The sequence below is a fragment of the Arctopsyche grandis genome, chromosome 1 (assembly GCF_051622035.1).
Source record: "Arctopsyche grandis isolate Sample6627 chromosome 1, ASM5162203v2, whole genome shotgun sequence".
Taxonomy (NCBI): domain Eukaryota; kingdom Metazoa; phylum Arthropoda; class Insecta; order Trichoptera; family Hydropsychidae; genus Arctopsyche; species Arctopsyche grandis.
This window is the reverse complement of record NC_135355.1, coordinates 932321-956470: the sequence shown is the minus strand read 5'-3', so window position 1 is coordinate 956470 and position 24150 is coordinate 932321. Positions and strand designations below refer to the sequence as shown.

Here is a 24150-nt window from a genome sequence, read left to right as displayed (position 1 = left end):
TTTGATAAAATTGTGTTTGATGTGAAATTATACTATTATATATAGTAATATGATATTGGAATAAATATGCTCTCCTATCGTAATTAGGCTCAAATTAGGTCCTCTTCTCAATTTGACTAAAACATGAAATAAACATTATAAATATAAAACCACTGCATTAGTATTATTTTTATTTTTTATTTATTTAATTTAATTTAAAATAGCAAATTGCTAATGAATATATAACAAAAGTAACAACTATAATTGTAACTACAAAATAACTATAATTAGTAACTATAACATAAAATTATAATGCCAAACACTGCATTTATTAACCTATATAATTAGATCATCTTCCACAAAGGTATCCATTAACACCCTTCAAGAAAGCACCAATGTTATTAGCACTTCTAATGTTCTCAGGAAGGGCATTGTAGATTTGTACACCTCTGTGAAAGACACCTCCTGCAGTTCTTGTTTTTTTACTCTGCCTATAATTAATTAATTCCTATTTCTAGTTTTATAATAAATCTCTATTCCTAACTATGTAATTATTAAAATATTTGGGTCATAGATTCTTATCTAGCTTATATACAAATTTTAAAGTGCTTAATTTAAGACTGTTCCACTAAATGGATTGAGCACTGTAGCGCAATATACAGTATGAGGCCGTACAATACAATTATATATTAATATTTTACTTTTTATACTTAATAAATTTTTTAACCTACAAAATACGCCAACTTTTTTTGCCATTTTTTTAATAATATAATCTGCGTGCACCTTAAAACTTAATTTACAATCCAAATAAATGCCTAAATACTTAATATTATCTACTACTTCTACCACTCTCCCATCCATAATCACATCACTCACAACGCTTTTATTATTCATCCACATCATCTTTGTCTTACTTATTAAGTTCACTTTCAGTTTATTCTCACATAACCAATCGCTTAAATATTGTAATTCCCTACATAAAATATCATTCATAACTTGCACATCATAACCTACAATATAAACTAACGTAACATCCACAAACATATGAACTCTCCATATATAAAATACTTTCACCAAATCATTAATATATAAAATAAACAACAGAGGTCCTAATTTAGATCCCTGTGGTACTCCAAATGGAACAATCAAATTGTTTAATTTGGGATCGTAGCATGTTCTATTATTATATTTATGCTTATTTTGTTTTTAATTATGTTTTATTTTATTTTCATCTTATTGTTTACTTTTTTTTTAGTTTAGCCATAGCCATACTACCGACTTGGAACTACTCTGTAATGTCACTATTGCAAAATTGTAATAAATAAATAAATAGTTGGAGATCTTACGAGAGGCTTGTCTGTATACCTTTATAGTCAGGCTTATACATATACCAATGTATATGTATATACAAATATATATTCATTTATTGTTTTGGACCATTGTGGCATTACAGGAAGAACCTAATGCGCCACAATGGTCTACATTTGAAAAAGTGAAGAACGCAAAAATAAAATACAATAACATGCATAAAAAAGAAAAAAGCAAAATGATAAAAAAATAATAAACGAAAAAAGACAAAAGAAAAATAATACATAAAATGACGATAAGGTGAAAAAAAAATCAAATAAAAGAATAAATAAAATCCTATTCTTAGATTCACACTGAATATAAAGTGAGTATAATATTTATTTAAACATTAGTTTGGACCATTGTGGCATTACAGGAAGAACCGAATGCGCCACGCCACAATGGCCTCCATAAGAAAATAAGAGATTATAATAATTGTAATAATTCATAGATTGAAAATAAATAAAAGATAAAAGTAGAAAAACACTAAAAAACAAAAGAATAAAAAATAGTGCATAAAATAAAGAGTACGTTCATATTTTAACATCAAGTCCATTTCCGCATGGCATACATTAGTTTTCGTGAAATTTGTGAAACAAGCTCAATTATAATTTGTCGAGGTTGTTGGTTCGTTCCTCTGGAGAATATGAAACATCGGCTTCCAAACTGTCAAATGATACTATGATAAATCAAATTAAAATTGTTCGAGAGCGTCAGGTTTATGGCAGTAGGTAGCAAGCAAGTAAGCAAGAGACAGGTGTTTTGTGGAGCATTCCAAGTTGCGGGATAAATACCACCGGTTTGGCAGGGGTATGGAAGCGGTGGGTCGAGGCCCGTCGAGACATAAGCCCGTTCATTAATTCAGAGCCTTTCGCGCACGCGAATCCAGTTAGTGGTGAAGCATTCATCAAATATTCATCTGCTGGCATTTACGGATTAGGTTCTTTGTTCCGACTACTCTCTCTATCCCGTGCACTGTTGTGTAATGCCTGCTGCTCATCTATGAATAGTTGAATTTAAAAATGCTTGCAGAACCATGTATGTACATATGTGCAGTACACAATTCTAAAATATTTCATTCTATGGATAATTTACTAGATTTTACTGTTTAAAATGTTTTCCTTATGCCTTTGTATAAACTCGAATCTGCGCGAATGTGTAGACGCGTCGCATTCGGCGCTCGCGAATCGGATTTGACATCTACACGCTCGACCAATGAGTCAGCACTACTTGGAAATGTTTACAAAGCACGATGAAACCACTTAAGAGAAATAGCATTGAAAACTATACGAGTGCCTAACACCCAAACTAAATTAGATCTTATAGATTTAAGGGGGTATACTAATCTACAGGCATGAATTGTAGTTATTTTTTCAGTTGCAATAAAAAAAAACAAAAAATATTTTTAGTAGCCATTATTTTACCAAATATTTATTAATGTTTGAAGAATACATAAAAAAAATCAAAAAAAAATAAAATTCAAAATTCAAAAAGTTACAGGCTGACGAAGTGAGGGATCTCAAAAAAATGGCGCGCCCTGGTTGTCACGATTGCAACCCTCCTATTAATCTGATATCAAAAAAACAAATAAATTCTTAATCCAAATAAATGCTGCAATCGCCCAAAATATGAAAAAGTCAAGAAATTTGTTTTCGCAAAATAGCGGCTGTCTGAAATAAAAATACATTTTTTACCAGTTTTTTTGACTTCTCCGAATTTTTCAATAATGAAAAATATAATTATAAAAAAAAGTTTTTTAAAAACGTACCTCTTCTATGATTTGTATATAAAATTATTATTTTGAATAAAGCCACCAAAATTTTTTTTACTACCGCTATCTATGTATAAAATTAATGACTACCAAACATCACCGAGATTAAAAAATTTCGGACTTGAAAAGCTTCTTAAACGATATTTTATCTCTATCGTAATGGCGGAGGATCCATTTACTTATATTGATGACCAAAATGAGCAATATGGCAAAGTATGAAAACGATCGGATAAGAGGCAAACTTTTTCCTGAATTGTAATCGTAAGTGAAACGTAAAGGAGGTATGTAAAAATAGGAAAAATTGAAATTTTGTTATAGTTTTAGTTAGTGCAATAGAGTAATGTATAGAAAAGGTTCACACCAAATTTCATGTATACTGGCTTTCTGTATAAATATTGAATAGTAAATTTAGTCAGAAGAATTTCTTTGTATGACCAAATATAAAAGCGGACAGTTTAAAGGTAATATAATATGTAATATGTCACTGAACTAACAGAGAACAAAAAGCTTGCAAAAATAACAACAGCTTGCACGGTTCATGAATTGAGCCTTTTTGAATGTCATGAAATGAGCAAATTTCACGAATTAGGAGTAGCATACATAGATAAATTAAATATTATTTCTATATATTGCGAAAAATGTGATCTTACTTAAAATATCGTAAAAAGAGGAGACTATTTTATAAAAAAAATGCTCGTCAAAAAAGTGGAACTCTCAATCTTGGAATAATTTCAATATACATACATACATACTAATCCAAATTTAAATAATTACAGCCAATATTGAAGACTTTTAGCAAATTAAGCAAACTGAAGACGAGCGTAATTATATTATTCTCTAATGTCAAAATACACAATCGGCATATCTTCGATAGGGCATAAGTTGCATCATTTGCCAAATATCGACTCCAGCAATCACATGTATAAATTCTATTGCAAATAAACATAGCGAGAAGTTTCAAGCCCGAGCTCCAGTCTCAAATTAATCAAGTAGATTCAGCAATAATTTTCAGAGGCGTTCGTTGCTTGCTTAGTCGAATGTGTATGCATTATATAATACTATCTACATATATTCAGATAAATCGAATGTTTATTATGCCATGTTACGACTTAAATAAATATCTTCGTAGCACAATATGCAAGCGAAATTTACACACACACACATGTGTAGATAATCTGTAGAAATTTACATATCGAATATAAATCGAACATTTTCTCATCGGTAAAACTGATCGGTATAAATAAATAAATGTGTACGCATTGTGCGAAATGGAATCAAAACATTCCTGTTTATTTTGACTATGGCTTATTTTCTTATGTTAATGAATTAAAGCGGAGGGTTTTTGGGATTACTTAATGTGGCGTATGAACATATGTACATACATACATATGTCCTATGTGATTAAACGAGCTAATCTTGTAAAATTGTATACAATGTGTATGTGCTAATTTTTTCTCCGAAATTACAAAAATATTTTCCTGAAATTCCCCATCTCTATTCTGGCCTAAAGTTTGCAATAAAATGAGTCTCAATTTACGTACTAAACTTACAAGGCATACGCTAACATTGTAGTCTAATCTGGATGACCCATCATCGGAGTAAAATATATTGATTAAATATATATTGTATTAAAATTAAATATTTAATAAAAATATTTTTTTATTCCGAAAGATATGGAAAATAGTGCCATCCCCACCTTCCATATAAATAGAATAAGTGAATGATAAATATAATATAATGGGCTCATCTTGAGAATGGTCTCAAAGTGAGGAACGTGCCCTTCTACAAACCCCTTGGTAGCCCGAAGAGAGCAAGGTAGCGTGTTTTATTGTACTGTGCTACAAACATCCTTTTGATTGGATATCATTATGTAACATTTAAAACTTTTGATTTATATCACACCTATACAAGATGGGCTTCTATTTAACCGATCAGTAAAAAAATCATTTTGATCAGTAATAATAGTTTATTAATAACCTTACAGTAATAGTTTATTAATACTAAGATTACTTTAAGAATAGTTTATCAATGGATGATTGTCCATAAATGAGTTTATGTATTTACAGAAATGAACTTTTCAATCATCAGATAAATTAAATCAGCTGATAACCAAAAATAATTGTATGTGATGTATGTATGTAAGCTTATAGTAAGAAACTAAATGTATGTAAGCTTATTGTAAATCATATTAACAATTAGATACAACATAACTTATTATTGAATACTTATCTCGCAGATAAAACTCCGTGAAGAGATATACTTTAAGCCGTGAAATGTCAGATTTGACACATTTGGCCATAAATCAATATATATCGTGTATTACCCTACAAGAAGCTACACGCCAAATTTGAAATTTATATATACATATGAGAGTCAAAACTATAAATATTTATATATTAGAGATAACGAGAACCAATAGAGCAAATTTCATAAAATATAGAGTGAATTATAGGCGTTTAAACAATTTAAATCTTATATCACCATATCAAGGCGAACAGGTTGGAAGATACGGGACGGACGCTTATTAAACGTCAGGGAGATTTACTTTCCGCGTGTTTAAAATGCGTTGTATACGATATTTTATCTCCAACGTAATGGAAGACGATACATTAACGTGTATTGATGACCAAAATGAGCAATATGGCAAAGTATGAAAACAATCGGATAAGAGATAAAAATGACCACTGACACGAAAGCCATGTGAAACGTAAAGGAGATATGTAAAAAAAACCATTTGGTAGGTTAAAATAATGGATTGATCAGTGAATATAATAAATGATTAGTTCGTATTGATCAGTTGCTATGCGATCAGTTATTAAATAGAACGATAAGTATTTAAATAATATGAGCAGTAATTAAACCAAAATTATCAGTTTATAAAACGAAATGATAAGATTTTAAAATAAATGATTAGTTATTAAATGAAACGATCAATTTTACGCATTCTGACAGATGAAGTAGAGCCAATGTTGCCATATCGGGTCGTTTTCGGTAGTGTACTCTGCATCCGCGTGCGTTTCTTTGTTTACGCCGGACCAAGTGTTGATAAAATCTGACGTTCACTGGTGTTTTGATTTTTCGCTTTTCTCCTGGACTTTGGTTTTTGTTTTTTCCCTTCGTCTGACTTTTTCTTGGATATGTGTTTGACAACAACTTGAACATCGTTGATAAAAAAATATTGACCCTCTCTCCGTTTCCAACCCCCTCAGTCCTAGCCCCTCTCTCCAAGTTCATTTCAGTCTCACTATCTTAGTTCTCGCATGTCTGTTAAATTAATAAATACTGACCCTAACAACATAATCTTAAATTAATAGGGCTCACCCTAACTTAACCTAACCTAACTTGACCCTTAAATAAATAAATGTTGGCTGTTAAGATCTAAGATGGGCGACACGCTATCATCCAACTGTCAAAAATGATAATTTATTTGGTTTAACTTATCATTTATATTATTTATCTGATCAATTATTTAATAAATTACTGATCATTAAAATTAATTTTTAACTGATCATTTTAGTTATTCTTAACCCACCAAATAATTAGTTCCCTACAAGATGGAGCGTACGTGGCTTGCCATGGTAGAGAGTGAACGTATTGTGGGGGTGGGTTTCAATGGAAGGAGAGGGGTGGAGAGGATGGGGTGTGTAAGCAAATTTATGGGTAGCGCTCCGGTGTCAACCGATCTGTCAGATTCTGATTTATATTCGGAGTTGTGATTGAAAATGGCGGAGACGCGATTGACATCCAGCCGTCAATGGCTTTAAGGCTTTTGTCATTATAATGCGTGATTTTCGCAGCCAGACGCAGATACGGCACGACGGATAAATCGCAACAGCAAACAAACGACATTTTTCTAGGATTTTCCGTGAAAATTTTCCGAAAGAGATCCGGCGAGGTTTTATTGTCAGGTCTGTGTTTGGAAGCTTGTCAAAATTTGTTATCATTTTAGTGTGACGCACTTAACATATGTAGTTCAATATGAAAAAATTTATTTAGAATATGTGGTATATGAGTCCTAATGAGAATTTTTACCGTGGCCGCATATCGGCATTAGCTGAAAGGTATACATATAAAAGATGTTTTATTTAAAGGTTTGTTTTATGAATTGGCAATTTTTTTCCAACGACAGTCAATTTTAAATTTGGTAGCTTATTTGTGCCCAATTTGGTTTGCCATTTTAAATATATTCACGTCATAGCAACGCTTAAAAATTGTGCAAATTTATTTCGAAATTCCTGGTTCAATTCGCAAAATCAACCTTGCGCTACGTCCATTTTACGGTCGTGAATTGGCTTCCAAAGATCGTATGATTTAACAACTTTGGATTATTTTCTGTTGGGACATGTGAAGTCACTAGTCTGCGCCGATAAACCAGAGACGATGGATGACTTGGAAGCCTTTGCCGCGTTATTGCCAATATACGGCCCCAGCTGATCGAAAAAGTGGTCGAAAATTGAACAACTTTGGATTATTTTCTGTGGGGATATATGAAGTCGCTAGTCTGCGCTGATAAACCAGAGACGATGGATGACTTGGAAGCTTTTGCCGCGTTATTGCCGATATACAGCCCTAGCTGATCGAAAAAGTGGTCGAAAATTGGACAACTTTGGATTATGAAGTCGTTAGTCTGCGTCGATAAACCAGAGACGATGGATGACTTGGAAGACTTTGCCACGTTATTGCCGATATACGGCCCCAGCTGCTCTTTATTCGAACCATGCTTATATGCCCGATATCATATTTAAACACTAATGGCATAAAACTATGTACCAATAAAGCCAATGCTATGGCCATTACCTTGATATTTATGTGTGTATTTTAATTCATTTTAAAACTCATTTTTTTGTCTAACTTCCCATAAGATTTCATCCTGAAACATGCTGCTTATACTTTTCATGGAACACACACACATCATATTTTTTTAAGAGTATAAAAGTAAATAATATTATGTAATATATTATTTATTTTTCCTCACAAGCCGCACGCCACTAAGATAATGTTGTTATACACTTACGTACTTTCAAGAATGTTTGAGGTTTCTCCTTATAATACATCTCAATAGTGATTGCGGTATATATTGTATGTTGTTTTTGAAATGTATCGTTCTGTATTGTCCTGAATATGTTTTCAAACTGCGGTTTCTTATCAATCATACATATGTATATAAGGAGATGTTGCACACCGCATGACTGACATAAGTGTAGTAAGTGTAAGCAAGTCATTTTCAAATTTGTTTTTGAATATTTGAATATCGTATTATATTAATTGGCTTCAGTGAAACTTGAAGACAAGATGGCTGATGTTGTAATTAATGAAGAATATGCTGTCTCGCTGAATAAATTCTTATATGAGTGTATGGTGAAAAAGGAACATTGCGAATTTATGATCCAAGAAGATGACGACGATGATAGTTCCAAAAGGTAATTTAGTTATAATATAATAAACAAATAAATTGAATTCTTATTGATTTTTTATATTATTTTAGTATTTATGCAAATGCCGGCGTTTTAGCTTTCAAGAGTAAACTATTTAATAATAGTGAAGGTCTAGATGTCAGTTTAATTATGAAATATACCCAAAGCGTTCTGGATGCAGTTTTGAAATATTGCTACACTGGCGAAATATGTATGATCATATATACAAGTCAAAATGGAATAATTTGAATTTGTTTAATTTTTTTTTAATTACTTTTTAGCCGTCATCGACAGTGAGCGTGAACAATTCATAGAATTTGCTAAAGATATCGGAATCGATACAACCCATATGTATTCGAAAGAAGATCTTACAAATTGTTGGGATATTTTGAAAAATTCAACGGATTCAAATTTGAAAAAGAAAGCAATGAATTTGATTATAGAGAAATTTTGGGCAGTGAGTCAATTATAAAAAGAATGTTTTGATGTATGTATATGTAAAGGAAAATAATATGTACTATTTTTTTTTTTACTGTTTCAGGTGTATAAAACTTCCGATTTTCTCTCTCTGCCAGCTTCTACAGTGATTGAAATCATCTCTTCCGATGATTTAGTCACCCTTTCCGAGGAATACGTCTTCAAGGCAGTGAGATTGTGGGTCAAAACCGATTTCGAAACGCGTAAAATACATTTACCTGATTTGTTCAAATGTTTGAGACTCTCTGCCGTGTCATTGGAGGTGATGATTTATAAAAAAATATGTATAATGTTTCTGATAGATATTATTACAATATTATCTAATTTTCTCTTCAGAATTTATCTGATACAGTTCTGCAATACTACAGTGAATATCCAGATCTCGTCCAAGTCATAGGTGAAGCCATTGAATCTCTTTCTTCAAACAAATCTAACAAAACAGATAAGAGTCGTAAAAAATCGTCAAAATTGATCGTCGTTAGTTCCGATGAATCCAAAGTGAGTGTGCATATATTTCATCATTATCAGTGCTCAAATGTAATATTGATTTATTGTCTTTGTACGATGCGTTTTAGGGAAAAGATACGATCGAGATATACGATGATGAGAAAAATGCATGGACTCAATCTAAAGATTGCCAATTCGAGAGGAGTCAATTCGCAACTGTTCTTCTCGATGATCGAATGTTGATCATTGGCGGGTCGAAGGACTCTAATTCTGGAGAGAAAACTGTAATTTATCATTGAAATTATTACCGCAATTATAATGTGCACATTTATACAATAGTTTATTCAGGTGGATTATATTGATTTCAAAGACGGCCAAAAGTATACATTAAATCCATTGAAAAACAGTCGCTATGAACATGCTGCAGTTGTGTTGGAATTGGAATCTTCTACTGATGTGTATGCGATCGGTGGTAGAGTTGAAAAGACCAAATTTCTGTCCTCAGTAGAAAAGTGAGTTCAAATGTATAATTCAAATTATTGTTTTTAAATTTTATCTTATCTTACTTTGTCTAGGATGTCACCAACTCTATTTATTATCATAATTTTCGATCCACTGTTGACAAAAGCTTCTCCAACATTTTGCATCTTCTATATCTTGTCAACCTCTTTTTCCTCAGTTTGTTCACTTATCTTAATCGTGGCTTATTCTCTCAGTTACTATTTGAGCTCTTCTCTTATCCAACATTCGTTCGTTTAATTCCAGTGTCATTTCAATCTCTTCACTATCTCGGTTAGTCTAATCGTACCTCGCACCCAGTTATCAAATAAAACTGCACATGGAAAAATATGTATATTTAAAAGAAATGCATTTTTAGTGTACATATATAGATAAAGTGAATAATTTTTGATGATGTTTTATTGTAGCAACGAATATGAGTTTGGGACCAAAGATGAACAATTTTGCACAAAATTTTACCGGTTTGTTTTATGATTTGCTTTTTATGTGCGGTTTTATCATAGAAAACTCTCATCCATGTTTTCGTTTTCCATTTATCTTCATCGTGGTTAGAAAACAGCGTTTTATACTTGTATGAGTGCATTCGCATTTTTATTTATCGTGAGTAAATTCAGCTATGACATTTTAGCTGGTTTATACTCAGAATCGACCCCTAATTACGTTTTAATGGTGTGTGTGTGTGTGTGTGTGTTTGTACGTGTATTTTATAGATACATAATTCCGATATCTTAAACTTAAGTATTAATTACTAGAATATTTATTCTTGCATTGTAAATTTTAAAGTCTACTAGAATTGGTACCTCTCCTTTTTATTTTTTTAAAACTATTTTTTATCTCCCAAGCCACTAGATGGGTTGAACTGAATTTTTGTCAAGCATAATAAGATTGTGGTTATATAATCAAATTTCAGTTTCAGATTGTCATTATATAATCAAATAATTTAAATACAGGTCCTGATTTTTCTCCAAACGCGTTCAATGTATCCAAATGAGATTTCAATTAAAAACAGCATTCAGTATTCCCCCAAATGCACTTTCATTAATTGAAATAAACGTTTTGAGTTTCAATTTTGTTTAACAGAATTGCTTGGTTTTCAATAGGTGGAATAGCAATACACTTGAATGGGAAGTTGAGAAAAATCCATTGCTGACTCCTGTCGCTAAGCATTCCGCTATTGTTGTTAATGGTAAGATATTTGTAACTGGCGGTGTTACATACAAGGATAATAAAGAAATGATTGTCGATGATCTTCAAATGTATTCACCTGAATACGAACTAGTTGAATGGACTAATTTTAAGGAGATGCCTCGCAAAAGACATTCGCATTCAGTAAATATTATATATCTGCATACATAGAGACGAACAAAATTCAAACAAAATTTTCCATTCCATACTGATACACATTATAATATAAATCTATTTTTCAGAGTGCTCAAATTTCTGGAAAAATTATAGTAGTCGGGGGTCGTGGAGAAGGAAATGATATTATAACGGCCGTCGATTCTTATCATATCGGTTTAAATAAATGGACTACGTATTGCGATTTGCCAAGTCCTCAAACGAGTAGCAGCATATATATGTTCGGTGACAAATTCTTGGCCATAGGTGAGTTGGTTGAATTAGTATAAAGCAAATATGAAATTGAAATGAATTTATAATGCTCAATTCGTCGTTTTTTAGGTGGAAATCTCGAGCCTCTAGAGACTTATACAGAATATAGTGCAACCGACAAAACATATAAAAAGGTTTTGGCCAATCTCAACACTCAAAGATCCTCACCTCTTATAATGCATGTGCCATATACTGCAATGCTGTTTAACTAAATCATTATAATTTGATGATAAACAAATAAATAATTTGGTCATATTTTTTTATTTTTATTTTCAAACACATACTTTATTTATTATGTAGATAAATTATGTCAAAAAGTACAATTATTCAGATGATTCTTACTCATATCAATTGGATAATCTGGTTATCTTTACTCACATTCAATCATTTCCTATACTACATGCATACCTAGTTGGATCTTGCAAGATACAATTTTAATCTAGAATCTATTAGAATTTATTATATATTCTTTATCCAATTATATTATATCACTTTATGTTTATTTAGTCATATTTTAGTTTTTTTTCATTTGTTTGTCTATATGTACTAGATATGTACATGTATTATGTATTTTGTAAAAATCTATATTTGGGCTCAGATGTTATTCTGTTATATTTATTCTTTATTTTTATGAATTTCTACATCTGTTGCCTGTTGATTTTTTAATAAATTAATAAATAAATCTCTGCGTTCTTATTTTATTCCATCTCAGCCCTTTTCTTATCTTATAAAGTTTTCTTTCATCCAAATTTGACCCATTCATTTACTCCTTGCAATCGTTCAGGTCCTTGTTGTATGAACTCTATTCTAATTTCATTGTATTTCAGAATGTTTCAATTTGTATTGTTTTAATTAAAAATATTATGAATTTGTACACTACAGAATCAATATTTTTTTTGGTAATGAACCAATTTTAATAATGTTACATACAATTATATGGAACGTATGAAAATTTTATACTTCACATGACATCTTGTGAATAAGGTCTCTTTTAAGACTTCATTTTTGAGGCATTATTATTAAAACTTTTGCACAAATTTTCCTTTTAACATTCACGTACCTGCTTCTTTAAAAATCGAAAGGCAATAGATAAATTTTATTAAAAAAAATCTAAAACATATTTCAAACCCATCCCTGTTACTGTAATATAAAAAAAATGAACATACAACAGTGAAAATATAATTTCACTATTTTCCTTCATTATTTCTTCTTCAAATAAATCATGATGATTTTTTTCAAGACATACATACCTACATACAATAAAAACACATCAATAACAAAATCTATTGACTCCTTATACTCAACTCTGAAATTTTGCCTACATTTTAATTTTTAATTGTATAATATTTTCTTATAAATAAATAAATACCTGTTATCGAAATCCTCTGATTTTTGTATTTGTTATACATACGATAACATCCTAACACGAACCCATTTCTCTTAATTTTATTTATCTTTTCATTAGATCTTATTTATTTTAGTGCTTGTTTTAAAATCTGTTTATTTATTATGTATAAATGTATTTTTGTCTGTGTACATATATACATGTTTATATTTATTTTTCTTTATCTTTTTTCTTTTATAATATATTCACTTGTTTGTTGTGTTTTATAATTTCTAATTATTATTATTATCCGCTATTATATAGCTTATTATTTTTATGATTGTGTTAAATGTGTTGTTTGTGTTTATATATATGTTTGGTTTTTTTCATGTCTAATTTCTTTATTTATTTTTTTGTTTCTTTTCTGTTATATTTTTGACCATTGTGGAGCATTAGGAATTCCTGTAGTGCTATAATGATCCAAACTTTAAATAAAATTAAATAATACAATATATCCTTTCATACATACATATGTACGTACAGACGTAGTTGTCAATCGATTTTAATTGTATGTATTGAAATGATACTATTAGTTTTTAATCTATGCTTCACCTGTATGGAATAACGCCTTGAATACTAACCTTTCCAAGCTCCAAATAATACAAAATAAATCCGTAAAAATAATTTATAATACACCCATATATACTAAGTTGAAAAAACTGCATGCCATATATAATATTCCGTTCGTTACATACATTACTAACAAACTAACCAGTAGATTCTATGACAGAATCACTAATAACCATACTAACAGACTTGTGAAGAATCTCGGTGATTATAACAAAATGTCTATACCCTTCAGGTATACATAAACACAGATTATCTAAACACAATGTGCTTTAGATCGTCGACTTTAGAGTCTTTAATTAATATTATGTATTAGATGTATTATGAGCATTTATAAGAATTGTTAATAGGTGTTTGAGCTTTCTTTCCTATTATGTCGTAGATTAACATTAGAATAGTATAATACTATGATTACTAACAAAATTAAATTAAATTGTGAAATAGAAAATGATCAGTAGATCAGTAGCTATTAAAATAGATATAAGATGTATCTTGAACATAATTTCGTAAAACTATTAGTTTTAAATTATTTTTAGAATATAAGTTCAAATTTTATTTAATAAAAAATATAAATATCACCCCTGGAAAATGATATTTTGAACAGGCAGAAAGAGTGGGTGTTTAAAGTGCGGCACTGGTGTGACCAAGCGTGCTTGCGTTTATTGGCCTGTCCGAAATTTAATATTTACCTCGAAATCCACCCCCACACACATATCGGCCTCGTTGGCACCATATTGCCTTCGGTTTTTCTGCATGACGTGTAATCAAATTTATCGCACGAACATGGCGCCGGAAAATTCATATTTTCCGCACCGGATCCGCCTCGAACGTCACTTGTCAGATACAAGAGCGCTCTATTGAGCGGAAAAGCGACTTAGAGGGGGTGGGTCGCAAGGAGTTGGCAAATTTGCCCAACATTACCCAATCCGACGTTCGATATCGCATTTCAATGTTTTCGATTAACCCTTTGCGAACCGGGAGTCCCTCAGGTGAGTGCAAACTCGCACAGACCGTTTGCTATCTACACGGAGCGATCCTGCAAGCTCAAAAATATATTTCAAGTCAAATATTCCGTTTTTGAAATATTGTCTGGTATTCGTCAAGTTCCCAGAAAGTGGATTTTATTCGTAAAAAAAATGTTTTATTTATAATTAAGAATAAGGGATTTACCTCCCATCCTTTTCGGTATGTTTGTGTACACTTATTTAGACTTCAGATAAATCTCTCATAGATATAAATAGTTCTTCAGCTTCTACGTGGTTATACTTCATGATAAAACGGTTGGGAAATTAGCTATAGATACGATATACATTATACTTTGATGATCATTACAGCTTCCCGCATATATTATTATGGGACGGCTTCTATTGGCCATTCGTTTTCTTAATGACTTCACTTCTTTCACATCAAAATTCAATTTCTTTCATCTTAGTAAGTATAGTTTGACTGTAATTGTATATAAAATTTAATGATTTGGATGACTAATTGACAATACAATATTTCTAACTCGTAGAATCGTTAAAAAAACACTCGATTAAAGCTGTTGAACAAAAAAGTCTAATATTTTACAGCAAATACATAAAATTAAAATAACGATATAATTTTAAATAATAATAGTCTGAAAACGTAATTATAAATTTCAAAAATTTAATTGAAATATGTCGCTTGATCGATTTCTGTTTTCGCGTCATTAACATATTTCGGTTTTAATGACGTTGAATTATAACAAGGGCGTACGCTAAATTTTAATTAAACTGTTCGAGCAAAATATTTTTAAATAAAATTGTTTATAAAATATTTGAAAAAATGTGTAAAAATAATAAATAACACTTTAAAGTTTAGTACATTTTTTATTTAATGTTTTGATACAATTGAACGATTAACAAACTATGATAATTGAATTGAGTATCAATATTTACATTGAATTATAAAAAAATAAATCAAAATCAAAATTGTTTTGAGGAATATTACCTTACATATTTAATTATATTTATTATTATAAAAAATTTACTTAACCAGGTCATCTACACATATTGGACGTAAATAAGGAACACAATTTTATTTCATATTACATTTCGTGGAGAAAGATGACACATGGTGTAAATAAATAAATAAAAATTCCAACGTATTTGAAAATAAAATGTACCACATATTTTTATTTATTGTGTTTTGATTGTGATATGTAAATATTTATACATATAAAGATATTTTAAAATGCGTTTAAAACTAATGAAAACCAAAGACTCGACTGATTATTATTTTCTATTGTGACATTATATGTTATAAAATATGACTGTTTTAAAGTACATGTATAATATTTATATATTTATATATATTTTTTTTCCAAATTATATATATTTTTAAATATATTAAATGAAACTATGTAAATAATCGAATGAATTGAGAGTACGATGTTTCTATTAAACGATGCGGCAAAAAGTTCGGCGATTGGAAATAATTATTTTCACGTAACAAAATAATTGAACACACAAAAGCTTGTATAAATTATTATAAAATGCTGCAAATAATTTATGTATGCAAATATTTGAGCTATTAACTAAAACTGTACTTACGATTTAAATAATTTTATTTTAATTGGAACACATTAATACCTCGCCTTTTGTAAATATAATACAAATTAATTTAAAATGTCTACATTACTTAAAACGAATTCTTGTCATTTAACTTTTGCAATCGCCCATTTCTTTGCCGCACTCTATACAATACAATACAGTCAGTGTCCATATGATTACACGATATATATATTTAAATATAATGTTTAGAATGTTAATTTTTGTAAATAAAAGGTATACAATCATGATATAATATGAGAATGACTGTAAAGGTGGCCATTGACTTATGTACATATTTACATATATGCATTCTATGAACATTTGTTGTTTGAATAAACTTGTGTATGACAACGAAAAATTTCATACCTAGAGATCATTAGCCACATTTAAAAAAACAATATTGCTATTTTAATATTCTGAGTCTTTACAAAAATCAATGAACACAAATGGGATCACAAGCCGTGATTGTATTGTGAATTAAAGTCTTGTCTGAGAGATAGCTAATGATACAAAAATTTCTAGAAATAAATCTCTACCCCAATGGCCACCTTAAAAGTATAATACAAAGCAAGAGTATCTCAATATCTTAGATTTTTTGATACATTATTAAAAAATGCTGATTTGTCTACGATGTTATTACATGATATATAGGTGAGACTTCAACGTAGCCTAAATATTGTTATTTTAATATTGTACATTTAAAATTAATTACCCTCATTGTTTTTAGTTTACACAAAAGCCGAGCGGCTTCCCTTACAGAATATCAAGCAGTTTTCTCCATCCAGACATTAATTATGCAGGGGAAAGAAAGGAAGAACGAGAAACATATAGCAATACCCTGGAGGAGCATCCACTTGCTCGTCAACCCAAAACTATGCGAGCACTCACTTCACGGTGTGGTGTTTATGACCTGGCTCAGCATTTCCGGTAGGAAATTATAAGCCACCATATTGACACTATTCACAGTGTCCTTTTTCGTGACAATGGCCACGATCTCGTCCTCGCCGTTGCAAGAAACTCCACTGAATTCAGTCATGGGAACATCGCTCACACTAGACCCACCTCCTATCGTGGAACCTTCTTCTATGACATCATCCAAGCACATGGAACTCTCCCCCATTCTCCCTTTGATCGTGCACAAATTCGTCTCCTCCATTACACTGTACAAATTCTCGGTTTTGACCGCGCCTCCATTGTAGAACTGTCAGGACGCTATATAGAAAGGATCGCGCAGATTCACCTCGTCCTTTATTGTGTTGCCCTTTTGAGACCACTCCTTCTGCTGGTGCTTCAGCCTGTGTATGATCTCGTCGTGGACCACGTTGAAGCACATGGCCGTCAGAGCCAATCCAGACATGATATAAATCGAGCAGAACCACATGGTTGCATTCTCAGTGCCGTTCTGCTTCGAATGCCCCGGAATCAGATTCCCAAAGCCGATAGTGCTCAAAGACATGAAGCAGAAGTAGAATCCGTCGATGGGACGCAAATTGTCAATTTTATACAGAACTACGGTGCCGATTACTATGTATGCGAACATTATGCACAGGCATAGAAGAATCGGCGCCAGTATGCTCAAACCTTGCATGGAAAGCTTCGAATCAGTATCAGGCCAGCTGATGTTGTCCACGTCCTTGTTCAGGTTTGGATTCGACTTGTCCATGTCCTTGTTGTGAGATGACGTCATGGCTTCCGAGGCTGCTTTGACCACGTAGAACGGTTCTTGTGGTTTTTGGGTGTTCTGTTGTGTTTTGATCTCCTCCTGTTGCCTTTTCATCTTCATGCGTCGCTCCTTTTCAGCCATTCTCCTTTCGTCGTAGCAGCAGTATCCGCAATTTGAGCACAGGCAACAGCAAAGGGCTCTCGAAAACGCCCCTCTGGCCACTTTTGAAAGCATAGATCCCACACTGGTCAGGTACAACATGGTAAGTGGTATTCCTAGCAGGGCGTATCCAATGGTTACGGCTTTTCCCAACGCTGTGCGAGGTACCATACTGCCATAACCTGAAATAAACAAAAAAAAAATCATTGTAATTTTAATTCCAAAACATTTTTGAATTTTTATATTATTTTTTAATTGTTGTGTTGTCTTTAAATTGTATATATGTGCTAAATAAATTTTATTAAAATTCATCGAATTTTTTATTATTTAAAATTAAACTCTTTTGATGCCCTAAAATGCTAAAATGCAAAATGAAAATGCTAAAATTGACAAAAATACATGCCCAAAAAACGTGTCTCTACGGATGACTCTTACACTAAGTAGTTAAAAATTGTTCGCGGTTAATCAACGTTTCAATTGATTATACAAAATAGCATTCGATACAATGATATCGTTCTTAAATAAAGCTGAAAATATTTAATTAAATTAATCCCGTCCCAATTCAAGTGTTGAAAACAGTTTTACTGAATAATTCGTCTGCGAATCCGTGTACTTCGTTTATATCCTACCACTAAGCCAAACAGCCAGCAGTTTGCTTAGTGGTAGCGTATATATTTAAAACCACTGAGGTCAAAGGTTCGAGTCCTCGCCACTGCTGGTTAGATTTGGGGGTTTTGTGACTCCAAATCGATCGTTTCTCTATCAGAGTTTGCCAATTTTATCTGATCATTGCTGAAACGGTTCCTGAAAATTGGTATTAGATCTAATCCTGTTGTCACAAAATCTGCCTGTGTATAATTTGTAATAATTATACACAGTAATCTGAAATCTATAGATATCTCTATAATTTCGTATTTATTATATGTTTAAAAATTGTATACAAAAAAAAAATCTAAAATCTAAATCCATAGATGTCTTTATGATTATTATTTCTGATTAATTGTTATATGCTATATATTCTGATTGTACATATATGTATGTATTACTGTATTTCTGATTTCTGATTGTTTATGTATTCTGTATTTCGTTAACGTACACCCGTCGCATTGGAGCAAATCTGTAATGGCGAGTGTATATTGATTTGTAAAAAAAAAAAAAAAAAAAAAAAAAAATATATATATATATATATATATATATATATATATATATATATATATATATATATATATATGTTACATATATATATGTTACATATAAGTCATCATTTGCACCGGTCACTATTGATTAATTGGCTACGTGTTGTGATACAAAGTGATTCAAGTGCGTGTTTTTTATTATTTAGTTATGTTGAATTTTTCTACGCGTGTGAGAAATAAATTTGTTTCTTTTTGTATGATATTAATTTAAATCAAAAAAATATTTAAAATGGTATAAAATATGCAACAGTTTTAATTAAATTACGTGCACTCTTTATAAATGAAAATATTATATACATAAATGTATAATGAAGAAGATGATTGGCAAAGGCGCTCAAACTGTTGCTATGGAGACTACATATAGCTGGTGAATATATACGTTGTTTTACAACAATGCGAATATTTAAAAAGGTTACAGTGAAGGTAGGAGATTTAATTTAACTTGCAGATACCTATAAGCACATTTACCTGTAAGTATATTTTATTTATTTTTACTCAACATATGTTTCTCCTTTCAATTACGCTGCTTTACTTTACTTCAATTGCCGCACTGTGATGGATAGCGAGTGACCAGAATTTATATTTTATTTTATTTCTCCAAATATACTGAATGGAGGTTCTTCATAATTTCTATATGTATTCCTCATTGAAACTTTTATTATGTGAGCAATATTAGCAGAAGTAATTAATATCGCGGGAAGCCCTTTGTACACGAGAGAGAGAGAGATAGGGTGCATTCAGTACGCTGCCCTCAACGGCCAGTGTGTAATTGATACCCACCTTGGAAAGATGGCTCTGTTTCAGCCGTTATTTTATTCTTTTATTGCAACTATTTTGCACTATTCGATGTTTAATACACGATAAAATTACGATGTATCCCTTTTCTAAATCACACAAAATCTATTAAAATAAATTTCTTGTAGTTCATTCTAGGAATACAAGTAATATAGGGTGTATAGCTTTGAAAACCACATAGTTATTACGAAAAACGTAAAAATTGGGGCACTTGCATACCCTACTTCGGTGAGGGAGGGTTAATAAACCTATAAAATTGTTAGTATAAGATTTAAAATAATAGCGATTTATGAAATATAAAAAATTAAATGAATTAAAAAAGTCACTAAAAATTTACTTACATATAACCCAATTTTTGAATTATGAGACGAGGGAAACAATCGGTTTTGTCTACAACACATCAAAATACGTGCAATTCAACGATTTTATTTATAATGTCATATAAATTCATGATAAGAAATTTAATTTCTTTTAAATAAATTTAAATTTCTAGTTAAAAAAAAGATTCTAGTTGACCTAATTAATTAAAGAAAATAATAAAAAGTAGTCCGAGTCGGTTGATCGTTTAAGACTTCGACTCCGACTCCGCTTGAAATGCTCCGACTCCACAGTCCTGTTTTAAACACACAATTTTGACAGTGGCTGTCCAATGTTTGACAGTACAGTAAGGCAAGTGTACTTCATACTTTGCCATATTGCTCATTTTGGTCATCAATATAAGTTAAGGTATCATCCGCAATTACGACGGTGAAAAAATATCGTATTAGACACGTTTGAAAATACTGCATCGTATTACACGGTGACGTTTATCTGTCACATTCATCATTCACATCGGTAGTTTCATTACTTTTCGCCCTGCCATCTCGCTATCAAATTTTTATTATTTAAACTTTATAGGTTCTCGTTATCTCTAAATATATAAATATTTATAGTTTTGTGGAGGCTTGCTGAGCCAACGGTCTTGGGTATTGCCACACTGGCCTTTATGCAGGGTGGCAACACTGTTCGGTGAATCTGACAGAATGACGTTTAACCCATAACCTCAAATCAAAACAAACTTTCAAACCAATACAGGCTTAATATATGTACACAGATCAAACAGTGATAGTTTTATTTTTAGATTTAAAAGTTCTACTCCGGTTATATAACTAGTAAATTAAAATTTTAAAATAAAAACCCTGGTAAAAAAAACTTTTTTAAATACTAACCTTTTAGTTTTGTATATAATATTAAGATATTTAAAATTATAAAATAAAAAAAACTCAACTAAAAAAAAACTAGTAATAAAATAATGTACTAAAATATAAATAAAATAAAAAGGCAATTTAAACAATATTTCAACAACAAATGTACAAATATGTGGGATTTCATTATTAATATTTCAATCAAAGAGTTTTCAATGATTGGGGTTTCAATCAAAATTATGATCCCGGCTTAAACTAATGTAATTAATTGTATTACTAAGAGGTTTGGGCCGATTTAAAATCATCACATACGTACATATATCATCACATGCGGCCCAAACCTCTTAGTAATATATTTAATTACATTAGTTTAAGCCGGGATCATAATTTTGATTGAAACCCCAATCATTGAAAACTCTTTGATCATGAAATCCTGAAATCGCACATATTTGTAAATTTGTTGTTGAAATATTGTTTTTATTGCCTTTTTATTTTATTTATTATGTTTATAACTGATTTTGTTACTAATAATATAAAAATCTGTATAGTATTTTTATTCCTATCACTGTGTTTAGTGTATATTATTTGTATTTTTTTAAATTTAGATGTTTATGGTTGCTTTTGTTCCTATTCGTTTGTTTATATTATATTGTCAATTGTTTTTAAATTTATTTTTTTATGACTGCTTTTGTTCCTATTTAAGTAATCAATATAATTTAATTATTTAATATAATTAAAAAATTATTTGATCTGTTTTTTTGGGAGGGGGGGGGGTGTCCCGGTTTGACATTCATGAAATCTGACAACCCTATACAATATGTATAGTACATACATATGTATGTATATAATAAGAAAGCAAATTTGAACAGTCGCGTAGATATAAATTACTGGAGAATATTTACGGCGTAAAACCAATTAAGAATTATGTCTCGGTTTATTTTTTAATATTTACAAAATAAACAAGACTACATTAAAGAAACGACGGAAGCAATTTCGCAGTGTTACTAACGACGGATACGACAGTGTTTGAACGAGATTAAAAAAAATGTCGTTTATTTACGGCGCGGCGGTCGTTCATCATCATCATCACCATCTGCATAAAATATTTATTCGGCGATCGAATCTGCTTTCTTTATATAATATACGTATGTATGTATAATATTACATAAATATCATTAAATGCTATAGTACAGTTCTTGGAACTGGACATGCTAGAAATTCACATCTACAGACTGCAGGACTGCAGACAGACTGGGTTAAAAATAATAGCTTTTCATATATGCTATTATTTTAGCACTTAAACCAGATTTTTTCAAAAATTTCACTTGTACCAATCTGGTTTTCAGCCCATCAATTGTAAAGTAGAAAATGATCAGTAGATCAGTAGCTATTAAAATAGATATAATATGTATTGTGAACATAATTTAGTAATAATAAAAAGCATTTAAAAATCAAATAAAAAGATTAAAAAAAGCTTTTTAAAAACATACCTCTTCTATACATAATTTGTATATAAAATTATCATTCTGAATAAAAATACCAATAATTTTATTTTACTACCGCCATCTATGTATAAAATTAATGACTACCAACTGTCACCGAGATTAAAAATGTCCGGACTTGTTTCGCTTCTTAAACGATATTTTATCTCTATCGTAATGGCGGAGGATCCATTTACTTGTATTGATGACCAAAATGAGCAATATGGCAAAGTATGAAAACAATCGGATAAGAGGTAAACTTTCTCCTGATTATTTCCCTTATTTCCAATCACAGATTATCTAAACAAAATCTGCTATAGATCTTCGACTTCAGAGAGTCTTTAGTTAGTATTCTGTACAAGATGTATTATGAGTATTTATAAGAATTGTAAATAGGTTTTTGAGCTATTTTTACTTACCTCCTTTACGTTTCACATGGCTTTCGTGTTAGTGGTCATTTTTATCTCTTATCCGATCGTTTTCATACTTTGCCATATTGCTCATTTTGGTCATCAATATACGTAAATGTATCGTCTGCCATTACGTTAGAGATAAAATATCGTATACAATGCGTAACAAATATCCAGAATCTCGGATACGGTGACGTTTATGACGGTACGTAAGGCTGCCATAATCTATCTTCAACCTTTTCGCCTTGATATGCTATTTCAGATTTTAATTGTTTAAACGCCTATAATTCACTCTATATTTTATAAAATTTGCTCTATAGGTTCTCGTTATCTCTAATATTTAAATATTTATAGTTTTAACTCTCATATGTATATATAAATTTCAAATTTGGCTTCTAGCTTCATGTAATGTAATACACGATATATGTATATTGATTTTTGGCCAAATATGTCAAATCTGACATTTCACTGTATATCTCCTCAGTCGGTTTTATCTGCGAGATAAGTATTCAATAAGAAGTTATGTTGTATTTAATTGTTAATATGATTTACAATAAGCTTACATACATTTAGTTTTTTACAATAAGCTTACTTACATACATACATCATGGGCCGCTTTTAGATCATCACATACATACCAAGGCGGCCCATACCTCTTAGTAATATATTTATCTACATTAGTTTAAGCCGGGATCATAATTTTGATTGAAACCCCAATCATTGAAATCTTTTTGATTGAAACCCCAATCATTGAAATCATTTTGATTGAAATTTTAATCCCACACATTTGTACATTTGTTGTTGAAATATTGATTAAATTGCCTTTTTATTTTATTAATTTTATTGTTTGTTTATATACACTTATTTTACTTGAGTTTTTTTATTTTATCTATGTACGTAGTAACAATATATGAAGTTTTGTGATCATGCGAAAATTCGAACTCGAGATTTTGACTGATTCGAACTCAGAATCGATCACTGATCACGTTTTCATGATCTAGAAAAAAAATGTGTGTGTGTGTATTTTGGGGATATTTTTAGCACCGTTAGTCCTATCGAACTGAAACTTAGTATCGGTTACTGAAATTCTTATCGACACGACGTAAATTTTTTTCAAATTTTTAAGTTGACCGGAAATGGTACCTCGCCTTATAGGTGTCCTCTTTTTTAATA

General features: G+C 30.8%; 2 protein-coding genes across 2 annotated transcripts in view; one reads left to right on the top strand and one right to left on the bottom strand.

The window, feature by feature from the left end:
* The first annotated feature begins 8287 nt into the window (after nt 1-8287).
* On the top strand, nt 8288-12237 carry LOC143923181 (kelch-like protein 25). The gene is made up of 10 exons (XM_077446736.1): nt 8288-8517; nt 8583-8722; nt 8793-8968; nt 9053-9250; nt 9325-9486; nt 9564-9719; nt 9784-9947; nt 11055-11283; nt 11382-11559; nt 11635-12237. Exons 1-10 carry the CDS (start codon nt 8390-8392, stop codon nt 11775-11777), a joined length of 1674 nt encoding a protein of 557 aa, XP_077302862.1. The 5' UTR covers nt 8288-8389; the 3' UTR covers nt 11778-12237.
* Nucleotides 12238-17293: 5056 nt separating this feature from the next.
* Nucleotides 17294-24150, bottom strand: part of LOC143911056 (uncharacterized) — a 45139-nt gene continuing 38282 nt past the window's right edge. The window contains exon 2 of the mRNA XM_077429781.1: nt 17294-18093. Coding sequence (XP_077285907.1) covers nt 17294-18093 — 800 coding nt within the window. The remainder of the gene's footprint in view (nt 18094-24150) is intronic.